Raw genomic sequence first — 14,190 nt, 5'->3', positions numbered from 1 at the left:
AAATTTCTAAACACTTGGATTCCTTCCTTTCTTTTTTTGTTTGTTCTATTTATTTTTTTTAACATTTTTAATTGAAGTATAGTTGACATACAATATTATATTCATTTCAGGGGTAAACAATAGTGATTCAACAATTACATACTTTACAAAATGCTTGCACGATAAGTATAGTTGCCATATGTCATCCTACAAGGTTATTACAATATTATTGACTATATTCTCTAAGCTGTACTTTTCATTCCTGTGACTTACTTATTTTATAACTGGAAGTTTGTACCTCTTAACTCCCTTCACCTATTTGACCCATCCCCCCAACCCTCTTCCCTGGGGCAACCAACAGTTTGTTCTCTTTTTTGTTTTGTTTCTTAATTCTAAATTATTTTTAAATTTTATTTTATTTTTTATCTTTTAATTGAAGTATAATTAGCATACAGGATTATATTAGTTTCAACAATTCTATACATTACTCAGTTACTTTTTTTAGATTTCTCGTGTCTCTGTTACAATTTTCTAGGCAGCAGCTACATTATTTTTAGATCCATTTTTTTTTATTATGTTATGTTAATCCCCATACAGTACATCATTAGTTTTTGATGTAGTGTTCCATGATTCATTGTTTGCATATAACACCCAGTGCTCCATGAAGAACGTGCCCTCTTTAATACGCATCACCAGGCTAACCCATCCTCCCATCCCCTTCCCCTCTAGAACCCTCAGTTTGTTTTTCAGAGTCCATAGTCTCTCATGGTTCGTCTCCCCTTCCAGCAGCTATATTATTAATTACCTTTCGCCCAACTTTAATTGAAAAATCTGTCAATTTCTTTAGTTAATGTATTGAGAAATTCACTCAATGTTTCAAACTGAGATATAGTATTGTAGGTTTTATATTATTCACCATCATAATACATATCTGTTTCCCTTTGGGGAAAAAAAAGCACTTTTCTTTTTGACTTCGTGACTAGTCCATATTATTTCTTGCTTATATACTTTGAGGGAAACTTTGGTGGGCTGCTTCTTATTATGTACTCTTTTTATTCTCTGTTTTTTAAAACACGATCAACTTTAAAGTATATTATTAGATATTTCTAGATAGAGGGGAAAAGATACAAGAATACTAACAGAGACAAACATTTTTAAATATTTCTTGTGTATACATATGTATATTTTCAGTATCTTGCTACTTTAAGCATTATAATCATTTTATTAATCTTTTTAGTATTTAGTATTTACAGTTAAAAACAAACTCTATCCTAATATAATTCAAAATACAGTATGAATAAATGATTGAAACACAAATCCACCCACAGTTTTCTGTATTTTAGAATTCTATTGCATTGACTTTTATGAGGGAGACCAAGTACTAGTAGAGTAAGTGAAACTATAATGCATTAGACAGATTTATGTTTACTGATAACTTTTTAAATATTTAACACTTCCTGTCAGTGTGCTTCTGTTTCTTTTAGAATGCACAGTTTTGAAAGTTCAAAAAATTGTGTCACTTGGAAGTTTTTTTTCTTATATTGATCTTTTTTAATTGCATCAGATTCACCTTGCTACAGGTACTTTTATAATGCAGCTTTATTACATTATACTGTTGTTTTTAGTTTGATCCAAATCACATGGAAGAAAGCAAAAGTATTGTCTCGCTTCCATATAGCTTTTACATTTTAAAAGAAGATTAAAGAAAAAGTCATTGAATAATGAAAAATTATAGATGACCCTCTTTGGCTTTTTCCACTTCATATAGGATAGTAGTTTCAAATGAATTACTTTTGTTCTGAACAAATAGGTTCTCAAGAATAAAAACTGAGAATTATGAAACTGACTCTTATTATAGAGATCATCTGGGGAGATTGTCTATGACTGTGCTTCTGATATTATTTGATAGATTAACAAAAAAATTTCAGACAGCAAATAGTATCTGAAATTTATTGTGGAATGCAAATGAATAAGCAAGGCAATTTTCAGTGTCTATGTGTATTATGAAAAGTATCTGCTAGAACATTGGTTGCTTTCTATTTTGAACAACCTAATTAGTTCAAAAAAAATTTTTTTAACAATTTTTATGATTCTAGTCTATTTATTACTAAAGAGTCAGAAGATCAAACATCAAAAAATTTTCAATTCCACCCAACATGGACTTATGATATCTATATCTATATATAGTGTTAAATTTAGTTTCATTCTCTAACATTTCAGAGTACAGTTCATATGCAGAGAAAATGAAATGAAATTACATTAATTGAGGTTTCTAATTCTATCTACTTGAACTTTCTTTTTCCTTTTTTTCTTTCTTTCTTTCTTTTTCACCCTTCTTCCCTGTTTTGCTTCCCTGAACATAAGTTTACTGTGTGTAATCAAATACAATTTACTACTCTGGCTGCACCCTAATTAGCTGTTTTAACATCCAGAACTCTAATATAAGCTCACTTGTCCCAATCAGCCAACATCTTTAGGGCTTTAGAAGTATCTTGACATGGTGTGGTAGGTCATTTATGCCATTTAAGATGTATTGCTTAAGTTCTGTAGAACTCTGGTACAAATTCTGTCTCTATTAGGCAGCATACCCCTAAAGGACAGGATGTTGCTAGCTATCACAATTCTTAAACATGTTATCGATGAATAAAGAGAATGACGAGTTAGAGAAATACTCTTCTTACAAATCCAAGATTCCAGACTCTTAGTACACATCTCTTTCTATTCCTCAACTCTACACTGTAATTCATTATGTTAAGCAGATATTCTAAATTAGATGAATTGAATAACACCTCACAAGGTAGGAAAAATACATAGATCTCAATTAATTAGAGAAGCTGTATATCCCCAAATAGGAAAGAGATGAATAGGAACCGACATAAAATGAATATCTGCTAAAGTGTTTTGCACTAGGAGAGGACAAAATTAGACTTTCTTACCTCTGAGTGGTGTGTCTGAAGCCTATAATACTCCTTCACTCTATTTTTGCCAAAGCGAAGATATCCACACTATCTAATGGCTATTCCCACATAATCATAACTGAACACAATTAAAATGAAATTTTAGTGTTAAATATAATGAAAGCCAATGCTAATTCAAGATAGGATGGCATTTAAGAAACAAGATAAAGGATCACAAGGCAAATCATATACAATGCATTTAACTATGAACAAAACAACTGATAAATGGAATTTCTACTGATATTTTAACAAAATGTTGTTAGTGGCTCGCCTCATTTGAATTGTTTCCCTGCTGATGTTATGAGAGTAAAAAATGTATTCTAATAAAAGTATGCAAAAAAGAAACTTCTGAAGCATTTATTATATCATTCTAACATGTCCCTTAAGAATATAATTTCTAGATGCATCTCGTGACAATATTTGTATTTTGATGCTATTATCTACCTGAAATTTATTTTGAGCAAAGATATTGATACCTAGATTTGTTTTCCACATTAATGAACTTTATAAAAATAAATGCATAGCAGTTTCTCAGGAATTAAATAGATATAGATAGATACTAAAGTATATTATCTGTTTGTATCTTTTTTTGAAGTATAGTTGACACACAATGTTATTATTTTCAGATGTACAACCTAGTGATTTGACAACTCTATTTGTTATGCTGTGCTCACTACAAGTGGAGTTACCATCTGTCACCATACAATGCTATTACAATACCATTCCCTATATTCCCTAGGCTTGTACCTTTGTTTCCCGTTTATTCCAAAACTGGAAGTTAGTATCTCCCACTCCCCTTCACTCTTTTTGCCCATCCCCCACCCCTTCCCTCTGGCAGCCATCAGTTTGATCTCTGTATTTATGGGACAGTTTCTGCTTTTGTTTGTTTGTTTGGCTGGTTAGTTTTTTCGATTCCACATATAAGTGAAATCGTATGGTATTTGTCTTTCTCTGTCTGACTTATTTCACTTAGTGTAATACCCTTTAGGTCCATCCATGTTGTTGCAAGTGGCAAGATCTCATTCTTTTTTATGGCTGACTAATAGAAACCTCAGTTTGCTAAAGAGCAGCAGTGATTGGGCATAGCAAAGAGGAAAAAATGTTCCAAGTGTGCTGAGATTCAAGGGGTAGAATAATTCCAAATTAGTGACTGACCAAATAGATGAGAGAGAGAGAGAAAGCATTCCTGTTGAGATGGTTAATAGAGGGGAAAATAGGTTTTATAGTAGGCAAAGTGGGTTATGAGATAGTTGAAGAATATGTGTGTTGAGTATGAAATGATGAGACAAATGATGGACTGGGCAAATCCACATGTATCTTCTGAAAACAGGGCTGGATAACAAAGATTTAGTTCTTTGTATTTTGTGATAGTTGAAGCCATAACAATGTGTACTATTGTCCAAGAAGAGGGTGAGAATCACAAATGCCCAAAACCAAAAACTGAGCATGTCAATGAGGCAACATTGAAAAATTTTTAGAACTCATGGTCATGAACAGGAAGAGAGATGAGATTATAAGGTTGAGGGAGGGTTTTTGTTCTGAGGGACATCATGTTGAAAGATTAAGAATAGAAAAAGGAGACATTAAAACTGCAGAAAAAGATGGGATCATTGGTAATCTATGATCCCAAGGAAGATGAAATGAGACAGCCTCTGAGCTGGAGTAGAAAGTGGAGAAATGAACCCCGAGGGAAGGGAAAGGTCATGGACTCAAGCCCTTTGCTATCACTGATGGCTTGAAATTTCTGTTCTAGAAATTCACGATGACACCTACTACTTTTTATTAACAAACTTTGCCAGCGTAGCAGAATTTAAACTGCTGTCTATAATTGCAAAATCATTTTAAATGTGTCTTAAATAAAGTTTATACTCTAGTATGGGCGAAAAAATTGTGAAGCTTATGGAATAAAGATCTTTAAAAGTATTCACTTTGCTAATTCACTCTTAAAATTCAGACTTGAAGGTATTAAATGTTTTTTACTTTTGCTTTCATTATGAAATGATGTATTCTGTGTTGGTACCAAGCATCTTGTTAGAAGAGTGAAGGCTGGTTTAATGTGAGAAAACCACCTAGGCTGACATGCCATCTGCTTTCCTGTAGTAAGTGTCCTGGGGGTTAAAAAACTTAAAAAAAAAAAAAATCTATGCATTAAAAAGCTAACCAGATGTCCTGGTCAACATCTCCTGTCTTAATAAACTGGGAAGTAGTAACCAATGTGTGTTATGATATTCTACCACTTGATTTGCCTAAAAGCCCCTAGCAGTGTTCTTTTAATTTTCTTTTTTAAGATTTATTTATTTATTTGAGAGAGAGAGAGATCACAGGTGAGCAAGAGGAGGGGCGGGGGGGAAGGAGAGAATCTCAAGCAGATTCCCCGCTGAGCACAGCTACACAGGGCTCGATCCCAGGACCCCTGAGATCATGACCTGAGCCAAAATCAAGAGTTGATGCTTAATCAACTGAGCCACCCAGGCACCCTAAAAGTTATTTTTATGCAAATTTTATTTTAAAAAAAAGTCAAGGGCATGATGTTCTAAAATTTAGGGCCCAAACTTTTTCTATCACCCTTTTGTAAAAATATAAAAAGTAGGGAGAACATTATTTGATTTTGTAAGGGGGGGTTGGCAAATAATAGACGAGGATTCTTAAAGTGGGAATGATTCATTCTCCTGATTCTGCTATTATGCAGCCAAAATTGACTCAGGAAGGCTTTCCAAATGTCAGAGGAAAGAAGGCTTTAATAAATTTTATAGCATGGAATTTACCAATTAGTATGTTTTTCTACTTCACCTATAAAACTGGCTATGGTATTTAGGGGTAACAAAGAATTCTCATCAATTCTGGAAAAAAAAGGGTGAATCTGGGTCAAACAACTTTGAATTTCAAAAGTTGAACTTCAAATTTCGTACTCATTTGACTCATTGTTTCCTTAGCAGAATTAGATAATTTTAGACAATTGTAGTATGGCCTTGAAGAGTCTCTTGAGAGAAACTATATGTTTTGCTTAACCTTAGGTAATTGCAACATTGGTTATTGGTCAAGAATCTAATGATTAGGGGTGCCTGGGTGGTTCAGTCAGTTAAGCTTCCGACTCTTGATTTTGGCTTATGTCATGATCTCAGGGTTGTGGGATTGAGCTCTGTCTCAGGCTCTGTGCTCAGTGGGAGTCTTGCTTGAGATTCTCTCTCCCTCTCCCTCTGCCCTCGCCCCCACCAGCTGACACTCACTTTCTCTGTCTCTCTCTTGAATAAATGAATAAATCTTTAAGAACCTAATTATTACTTTGCAAGTTCTATTTTATCATAAATGTATAGTTGTGCTGGTCTTTAAGGAACAAATCCACACTTTCTTACTTAAAATTTACAAATAAGAGTATGAATTTAAGAAACCAATTTACAAATCAGAGTGGCAATTTATTGTTTATTATATATGATAAGACTGGCAGGAAGCCTGATATTGTGCCTAGACTGTGAAGGTAGGGATGTGTAGCCAGATCATGTGACTTGGAACACAGCTCTACCATTTATTAACTGGATGAATCAGTTAACTTCTCTGTGCTTCAGTTTCCTCCTTTGCTAAATAATGATAGAACCTACCGCCTGGAGTTGGTGATTAGTAAAAGAGTTAATATAAGTAAAGCACCTAGAATAGTATATGACAGATAAAACACTATCTGTGTCAGGGATTATCATTGCGTTCATCCATAGGAACAAATAATAGATATGACCATTATTCAGCGAGGACAAAGAAAATGGCATTTTTGGGCGCCTGGGTGGCTCAGTTGGTTGGGCGGCTGCCTTCGGCATTGGGCTCCCTGCTCGGCGGGGAGTCTGCTTCTCCCTCTGACCCTCCCCCCTCTCATGTGCTCTCTCTCTCTCATTCTCTCTCTCTCAAATAAATAAATAAAATCTTAAAAAGAAAAAGAAAATGGCATTTTGAATAAATGTCTTAAAGGAGACATCATTGTACAATGAATGAAACAGAGAAAAGTAAAATCAAATCTTTAAGACAAATCATATACTTTATCTAGACTCAGTTTGCAAATGTGCAAAATAACAATATAAACCCAAGTAAAATGGCATGGTGGAATACTAACTTAGAATTATTCACACAAAGGACATGGCACAATGCTTGGCACTTGGGAAGTTCTTAGTAAAGATCAACTTCTTGTCATGACAAAACAATGAGATGCCTTGCCTTTCATCATTATAGGTAATTCTAAATAACTAGTTTTTGGTCTTTGAAAAAATCTAAGTACTCTCTACTTCAGAACAGTGCTGGAGACAGTGTTCCCATGAATTCTCTATTTCCTTGAAACTCTGCAGCTCACAGTATTCTGTGATTTTAAAAAACACTTATCAAATTCTCTTAAGTTAGTGATTTAAAATAAAATAGATTTAAAAGCAAATAGATATGGGTTCAAAATCTGGCTCTAACATATGCTCTTCAATCTTGGAGAAATTATTATGCTTTCAAAATTTCTGATTTCTCATCTATAAATTGGGGGAAATCCTTTCCTTCTTTTTTCCTCTTCCTCCTCTTCCTCTCTTTCCCTGTTTCTTTCTCTTTGTCCTTCTTTTCTTCCTTCTCCTTCTTCTTAGTTACAGTTTAATCCTCTTGAGATTTGGGGAATTACCCTTACTTCCTTGTTTAAAATTTGAGAAACATCCTCAATGTCAAGGTCTCACTATCCTCTTAGCTCATTGTCTGACTGGTTACATATTCATTTATATGTCCAGGCTGTGATAGTATTTCTGCAGAATTAATTAAGAAAAGAAAGAATTAATTAAGAATTAATTAAGCAAAGAAATTTCTTTGCTACCTTTTCTGATTAACTTTGACTCAAGAGTAGTATGTTCTCATCATGTCTACACATTCTATAGCTATGACTAGTCTAGTCTATTTAGCAAACGTGAGAGAGAATAAGATTCTCTGGAATTTTTCAATAACATTCCAATTTATGAATTACTAGGTAAAAGAAGAATTGCACAGAATGTTTTTTGGTCTTTCATCATACTTTCCTTTTTTTTTTTTTTTTTGAAGATTTATTTATTGATTTTAGCAGGGAAGGAGTAGAGGGAGAGGGAGAGACTTGAGCAGGGAGCCAGACATGGGGCTCAATCTCATGACTCCAAGATCATGATCTGAGCTGAAATCAAGAGTTTGGATGCTTAACCAACAGAGCCACCTAGGCACCCCAGTCTTTCATCGTCTTCTCAATTTACATTTTAGGTCATTAGAATTAAAGCTTTTTTGACAACATTTTTATAATTATGGAAATTATGTATATATCTATTTTAAGAAATGTAAAAGAGGAAGAAAATTATTGATTGTATCATGCTTGTTTATTTCATATATTTCCCAGTATGTTGTAAACACAAACACAACCACATATTGTTTAGCAATTTGATTAAGATAGCATATAAATTTCAAATACTGTTTTTTCCACTTTCTAAAACTATTTTCCCATCTCCTTTGAGCATATTTTCTTGAGACTAATATCACATTATATAGATATGCATTCTAACTTAATCTTTCCACTATTTGGGGACATTTAAGTTATTTCCAAATATTGCTTTTATAAATAATGGTGTAATTAATATCTTTGCATATAAATTATTGTCCATATTTTCACATCCTTATGAAAATGTATTTAAAGTGCAAGTAAGTTATCAGGGATTAAAAAAATTCTATTATAATTGCATAGAAGAAAGAACACAGAGTTAACCCTAACCACAGATACTTACCGTGGTATGTTGAAGCTCAAAGCTGTCCTCCCAAGAAGTTCCTTGCAGATGACATTACAGTGTAGGAGACTGTTTTTGGTAAAGAAGTTTAATACATCTCTAAAACATGTAATTTGTTTATTTCTCATCTCCACATAGATTCCATGGCTGTTATCTAAGGTGCAAATGATTTCTTTTGTCTGTAATAGCTAAGGATGTGTAATGCTGAAAGTAATAGAAGATAATGTATGATTTGTTGCAGATGTTTTTTTGCCCAGATAAATAAGAAAGGACAGACAATGCAGAACTATGAGTCCCAAGGAGTTTTCTAATAGCAACTCTAAGTGAAGGAAATAATTGCATTTAAAATATTTATTTAGATTTACCTAAAAATGCAATCTGAAGACTCCTAACCTTTTCATAAATTAAAGGCAATTATTTTATGTACCTTTTCATGTCTGAAAATTCCTTTGCTATTTCTATCGTCTATGCTGAAGTAATTATGGTTGAAACATGAATAAACTCTTCTAACGGTGGAAGCATATCAGAATCTATGTGGGCTTGGGCTGAGAAATGGGGCTCCATGACAATAAAGTTGCTCCCTTATAGGTACCTCCAATGTTGGTTATTAAAGCACTCTGATCTACTTATTAGTTATTTTGCTATTTCCACTTTTATCTTTTATGCCTATTTAGTGTCCAGATCCATCATGCAAACAAGATTTATTGGCCTATCTGGAACAGATTAAGTTTTACTCTCACCAACTGAAAATCTGCAGTCAAGTTAAAGCTGAGATCCAGAACCTGGGAGGAGAGCTCATCATGTCAGCTGTGAGTACTGCCCGCCATTTATACCATCACATGTAGAAGATGCTTGAAACAAAGCTGCGACACCCCTCCTCACTTCACCAAATCTTTTAGGTCCATGTAGGTTAGAATAAACTCAATTAGAATGTATTAAATTGCATGAAATTAAATTGGCAAGGAATCGAGCTAAAGAAATGCTGTGTCAGTACAACTTGTCTTTATTTACTCCACAGATTTTAGAATGAATCAGGATTTGTAAGCCACTTGGGTAAGAAATAGATATTAATTTAGAGCATGGTTTTCTGACTTCAAAAGGGGGACAGATGGAACTCTGAATTGAATCCCGTAATTTTTATGAAATAAATGCATATGGATTTGCAAATCAATGAAAAAATGGCTTTATTACTAGTAATTGATATTCATTTTCCTATTATCCTTTTCTATAATGTAGAAATTCAGGCCTTGAAAAGTGTTATTTCTATATGTAATTGTAGAAATGGAGTATGATAGAACATAGATGGTCTGGAAAAACTTTCATAAATTTTTGGTAACCCTGAGTTTCAAACCACTATAAAATGATCATAGTAGAAATAATGTCTAAATTTCTACTCATCTTTTAATAACAGTAGATCATTCCTCTAGAGCGGGTATGGTAATAAAGTAATATTTGATATTGGATTCAGTTATCAGTGACTTTGAGAAGGACATGGACCAAGATTATAAATTTAAGTTAAAGTGAAACATCATGAACGTTCTAGGAACTTATATTCATGAAGACAAATGATAACAGCATACTTGTAAGTTTGTAATTTCTAGGACTTCTACAGCCTGACATTGGACTTTCCCTCAGTGAACTAACATGCTTTAAAAGAATGTGATTGCAAAAACAAAAGCAGAAGTTTACCACCAAGAGTAGAAGGCAGGGAACTAATTCTATTGACAATCTAGCTTTTGCCTATATTTTATTTTGTTTGATCCTCACAATAGCATGCCAGAGAGATTGTTTGCTTATTTCATTTTCACTAATATTGGGAAAAAAATAACATTCCGAAAAGTTGAAAACTTCCGCAAGGTCATACTAGTAAACTTCAGAGCTGGGGTTTACCTTCAAAGGCTTGTCTTTGCTATTCATGTGGACAACCTTGAATCTATGATGAAACTGAAGAGCACTGATCAAAAGTAAATGATGTGGAAATTATGTCTAATAAGTATTAGAGATAAAAAAATATTTTGTTTCCTTGACATTAAAATTTTGCAAAAACATGAAACAAACCAACACAACCTGTGCAATATTGGTGCCCTGGCACTTTTCAAAAAAATGCATTTTAAGTAGTCACAAGCTGTATACACAGAAACCTGTGTGGGTGTCTGAATACATACATTCATATAAATGCATATATGCACACAGCATGTATATGCATATATACGCTTTGAAATAGTGTATCTTTACTTTGGATTATTAGCCATCCAGTCTTCATTTTCTCATTTAACATTATACTGCTTTAAAATGTGCAAAATATTATTTATTTGTAGACCTATGTCTATCTTCTGTTTACATTTGTCTATTTCACACAGTCACACATTCACTATCATTCACAAAGCCTAAATCCATATGAATTTTATTTTCTCATTATTTACTACTTTTGCAGGTTGTTGAAGCTAAACTTTCACAGGAAATATACTGTTAAAATATGTTACTGTTAATTGTTCTTCCAAAATATAATTTCCTCCAGATGTACAAATTTGTATTTCCTGTTTGGTATGATGATTCAAATTCATGAATTTACCCATATTTTCAGATAGATTAAGCACAAGTTTATAAGCCATGATTTACAATTTAAAAGCTGAGTCATCATATAAAATAAGGAATAGCATTGCAAATCTAAAACTATTTTGTCATCATTTTCCCCACAATTTCCCTTTAGAAGAGATAAATCTGAATACAGGGAACATTTCATGCCCCCTTTTATATACCTTACAGCCATCTGCTTGCAGGTAGATCCTGAAAAGCTTTTTAAATACATTCCATTTACATGTGCCAAAGAACACTTGCTTTAATCTCTCAGTGACCCTGAGTTCTTGTCTTGTTATCTTTCCTTTTTAAATTGAGAAGAAGCTCTAATCTAAGTCATCCCTTTTCTCTGAGGTCTTTTGAAAAGTAACAAGCATGATTCTAAAGCAAGGAAACTCATTAAAAATTACAGAAATTCATTATTCAAAACTATAGATTATCCAAAGCTCATTAAGTAAAGTTTGCATTTCAAAATCAGGTTCATGAAACATTACTTGTAGAAAATATATTTGATTAAAAAGAAGTAGGGAGAGTGCTTTCTGGGTCTGGGGTGTTAGGGTTTAGGAAAAGAAGATGAATTCATAGCATAAAGGAATTTGAAGATCATTCTCATAACAGAGCATTTAATTAAAATTATTTTCTAGTCATTCTTACATCTGTCTGCAAGCACTTATTCTGCAGTTACAAGTTTTATTTAGAAGGAAGCCAAAATGTAGATAACTAGTCCAAAACCCCAACTATGATTTGAGCATCTCTGTGTCAGGTGTTACAGAACATCTGGGGGATGAAAAGATGAATACAGGATGCTGCCTTTAAGATGATCAAGTATGAGTAAAATTAATACATAAAATATAACCACATATACAAAATTGACTCAAACAATGTAATAAACTGTGTCATAGTGGTATGCACAAAAGCATAGTAAGAGGTGAGGGGATAATTAACTGCACTGATGTGGCAGGTGGGCAAGAGAAAGCTCCATGACTGACTTGACTCTAATTTAGGCCTTGATAAATAACTAAGAAACAAATGTATACTGATGGAGAAGGAGAGGAAAAGGATTTAAGGTGGATGGCACAACTGAAATAAAACGATAGAAATAGGGAAAGAGAAGGCATTCCATAGAAATAGCAAGCAGTCAGATGTGATTTGGAAGTAATTGTTCTTGGTAGTGTTGGTGTGAGGATTGGGGGAGGGGCAAGAGAAGAGAAGCTGCCAACGAAATAGGGGCTGTTTAGAAAGGGTCATTTATAACATTTTAACTTTACCCTGCAGGCAACTGAGAGTAATTGAAAATTTTTAAGTTCGAGATGAACATCTCGATCTACGTATTTGGAAATTAACTCTTTTTGACAGGGCGGTGATAGATGGAAAGATAAGGGACTGGAGGATAGAGGGGTATTTAGGTATGGCTTTTTAAAATAGTCCAAGAGAATAAAAGTGACGCAGCCCCTAAGAAGCAAAGGAAGAATACCCTGAACAGGGCTTCTGTGGCCAATGGAGGCTGGAAGGCCTCCGAAGGGCGGGCCTTGGAGGATGCGCCTCTAAGTGCGGAGGCTCAGGTGGACCAGCTGGCCTGGGAACTGGCCTGGTTCGCGGAGCAGCTGGAGTTGGGCCTCAAGATGCGAAGACCCAGTCCGAAAGAGAAAGTGTAGGCTACTGGGGCAATCCCAACCTTGCGCGGTGGAAGAACCCCCATGGCCAGGAGGAGGCAGCTGATGCGCTCCTTGTTTGGGGACTGCAGGGATCAGACAGAAGCAGAGCAGGCACAAAACCTATGGGTTCTCAGGGCTGCAGCCTGCATAGCGCAGGGACAGCTTGTGCGCGAGGCCACCAGAAAGAAGAGCCAAAGGGTCTGCAGGCCGAGCCAAGGCACCGGGGCACTCCTGATGAAGAGTTTAGGTTCAATTTCTTTTAGCCTCTCATCCTGGAACAGTTCCCCTCCCTGAGTTTCCCCTCCCTGGGGGTTTGTTTTGAGTGCAGGGCCTTTCCAGGAATGCTCTTTTGGACAGATGTGGGGTTGGTCTGTGCATGGCTGGTCAGGATATCTGGTGCCATGGCTGCTGGACAGATGTGAGACCAGCGTATTGGTTACTGTCAGACAAGCACAGACCCATTTATAGGTTTTCAGATGAAATGTCCTTCCCGCCAGAAGAAGAAGGTCCATTTAGAAAAGTCTTCTACAATAAGCTGAAGTGAATGTTCAGCATGCTGTAGAAAGAACACTTTACTTTAGAATGAGATTAAGCAGCTGTTGGTAACAAGGATTATTGGGGAAGCTCTCTAACTGTATGCTGGTGCTCACCTATAAAAGGATGTCGGGTCAAATGGTGTAGTGCTTTATGCTGTGTCATTGCACTATTAAAACTAATTTTTGGAAAAAAAGAATCCTCCTGGATTAAGACACTTTTGGTGAGAATGGAGAGGAGTGGATCCCTGCAAGCAAAACTCTGAAGTAGAAGTTGATTAGAGTCAATCTTTTGAAGGATAAGAGTGAAGAAGAAGGAAGAATTAAGACTTACCTCCAAGTTTTTGAGATTTGGTAGCTTACTTAGTCAAAACTGGCATCATTAACCAAAAGATAGGATTCAGAGTAGGAAGAGTAAAGCAACTCATTTCGGTTTTACTTGTTGAATTCAGTGGCTAAGCAGCATTCAAAGAAAAAGTTCTAGGAGAAGCTGAGTATAGGATTTTGGAACTCAGGAGAGAGGTATGAAAGAGAAATAGATGGAACCAATCCAGTATAAGTATGTTGAATAAGAAAAAAAAAAAATAGCTGAGACAGAGATCCAAATATGTATCTTTCTCTCCTTCCTTCCTTCCTTCTTTCTTTCCTTCCTTCCTTCCTTCCCTCTTCTCTCTCTCCCTCCCTCCCTCTTTCCCTCCCTCCCTCACTTCTTTCTTTCTTTCTTTCTTTCTTTCTTTCTTTC

General features: G+C 34.9%; 1 protein-coding gene and 1 pseudogene across 5 annotated transcripts in view; both read left to right on the top strand.

Moving 5' to 3' along the window:
- CTNNA3 (catenin alpha 3) overlaps window positions 1–14,190 on the top strand; it is a 1,817,935-nt gene that overhangs the window by 1,736,241 nt on the left and 67,504 nt on the right. For all 5 annotated transcript variants that reach the window (XM_032423981.1, XM_032423980.1, XM_032423979.1 and 2 more), the window contains one exon: window positions 9,358–9,492. In XM_032423981.1, coding sequence (XP_032279872.1) covers window positions 9,358–9,492 — 135 coding nt within the window. The remainder of the gene's footprint in view (window positions 1–9,357; window positions 9,493–14,190) is intronic.
- LOC116644334 lies at window positions 12,167–13,178 on the top strand (annotated as a pseudogene).

Source organism: Phoca vitulina, unplaced genomic scaffold, assembly GCF_004348235.1.
Source record: "Phoca vitulina isolate PV1807 unplaced genomic scaffold, GSC_HSeal_1.0 scaffold29, whole genome shotgun sequence".
In the NCBI taxonomy this organism is placed as follows: Eukaryota; Metazoa; Chordata; class Mammalia; order Carnivora; family Phocidae; genus Phoca; species Phoca vitulina.
This window is presented reverse-complemented; position numbering and strand designations above follow the sequence as displayed.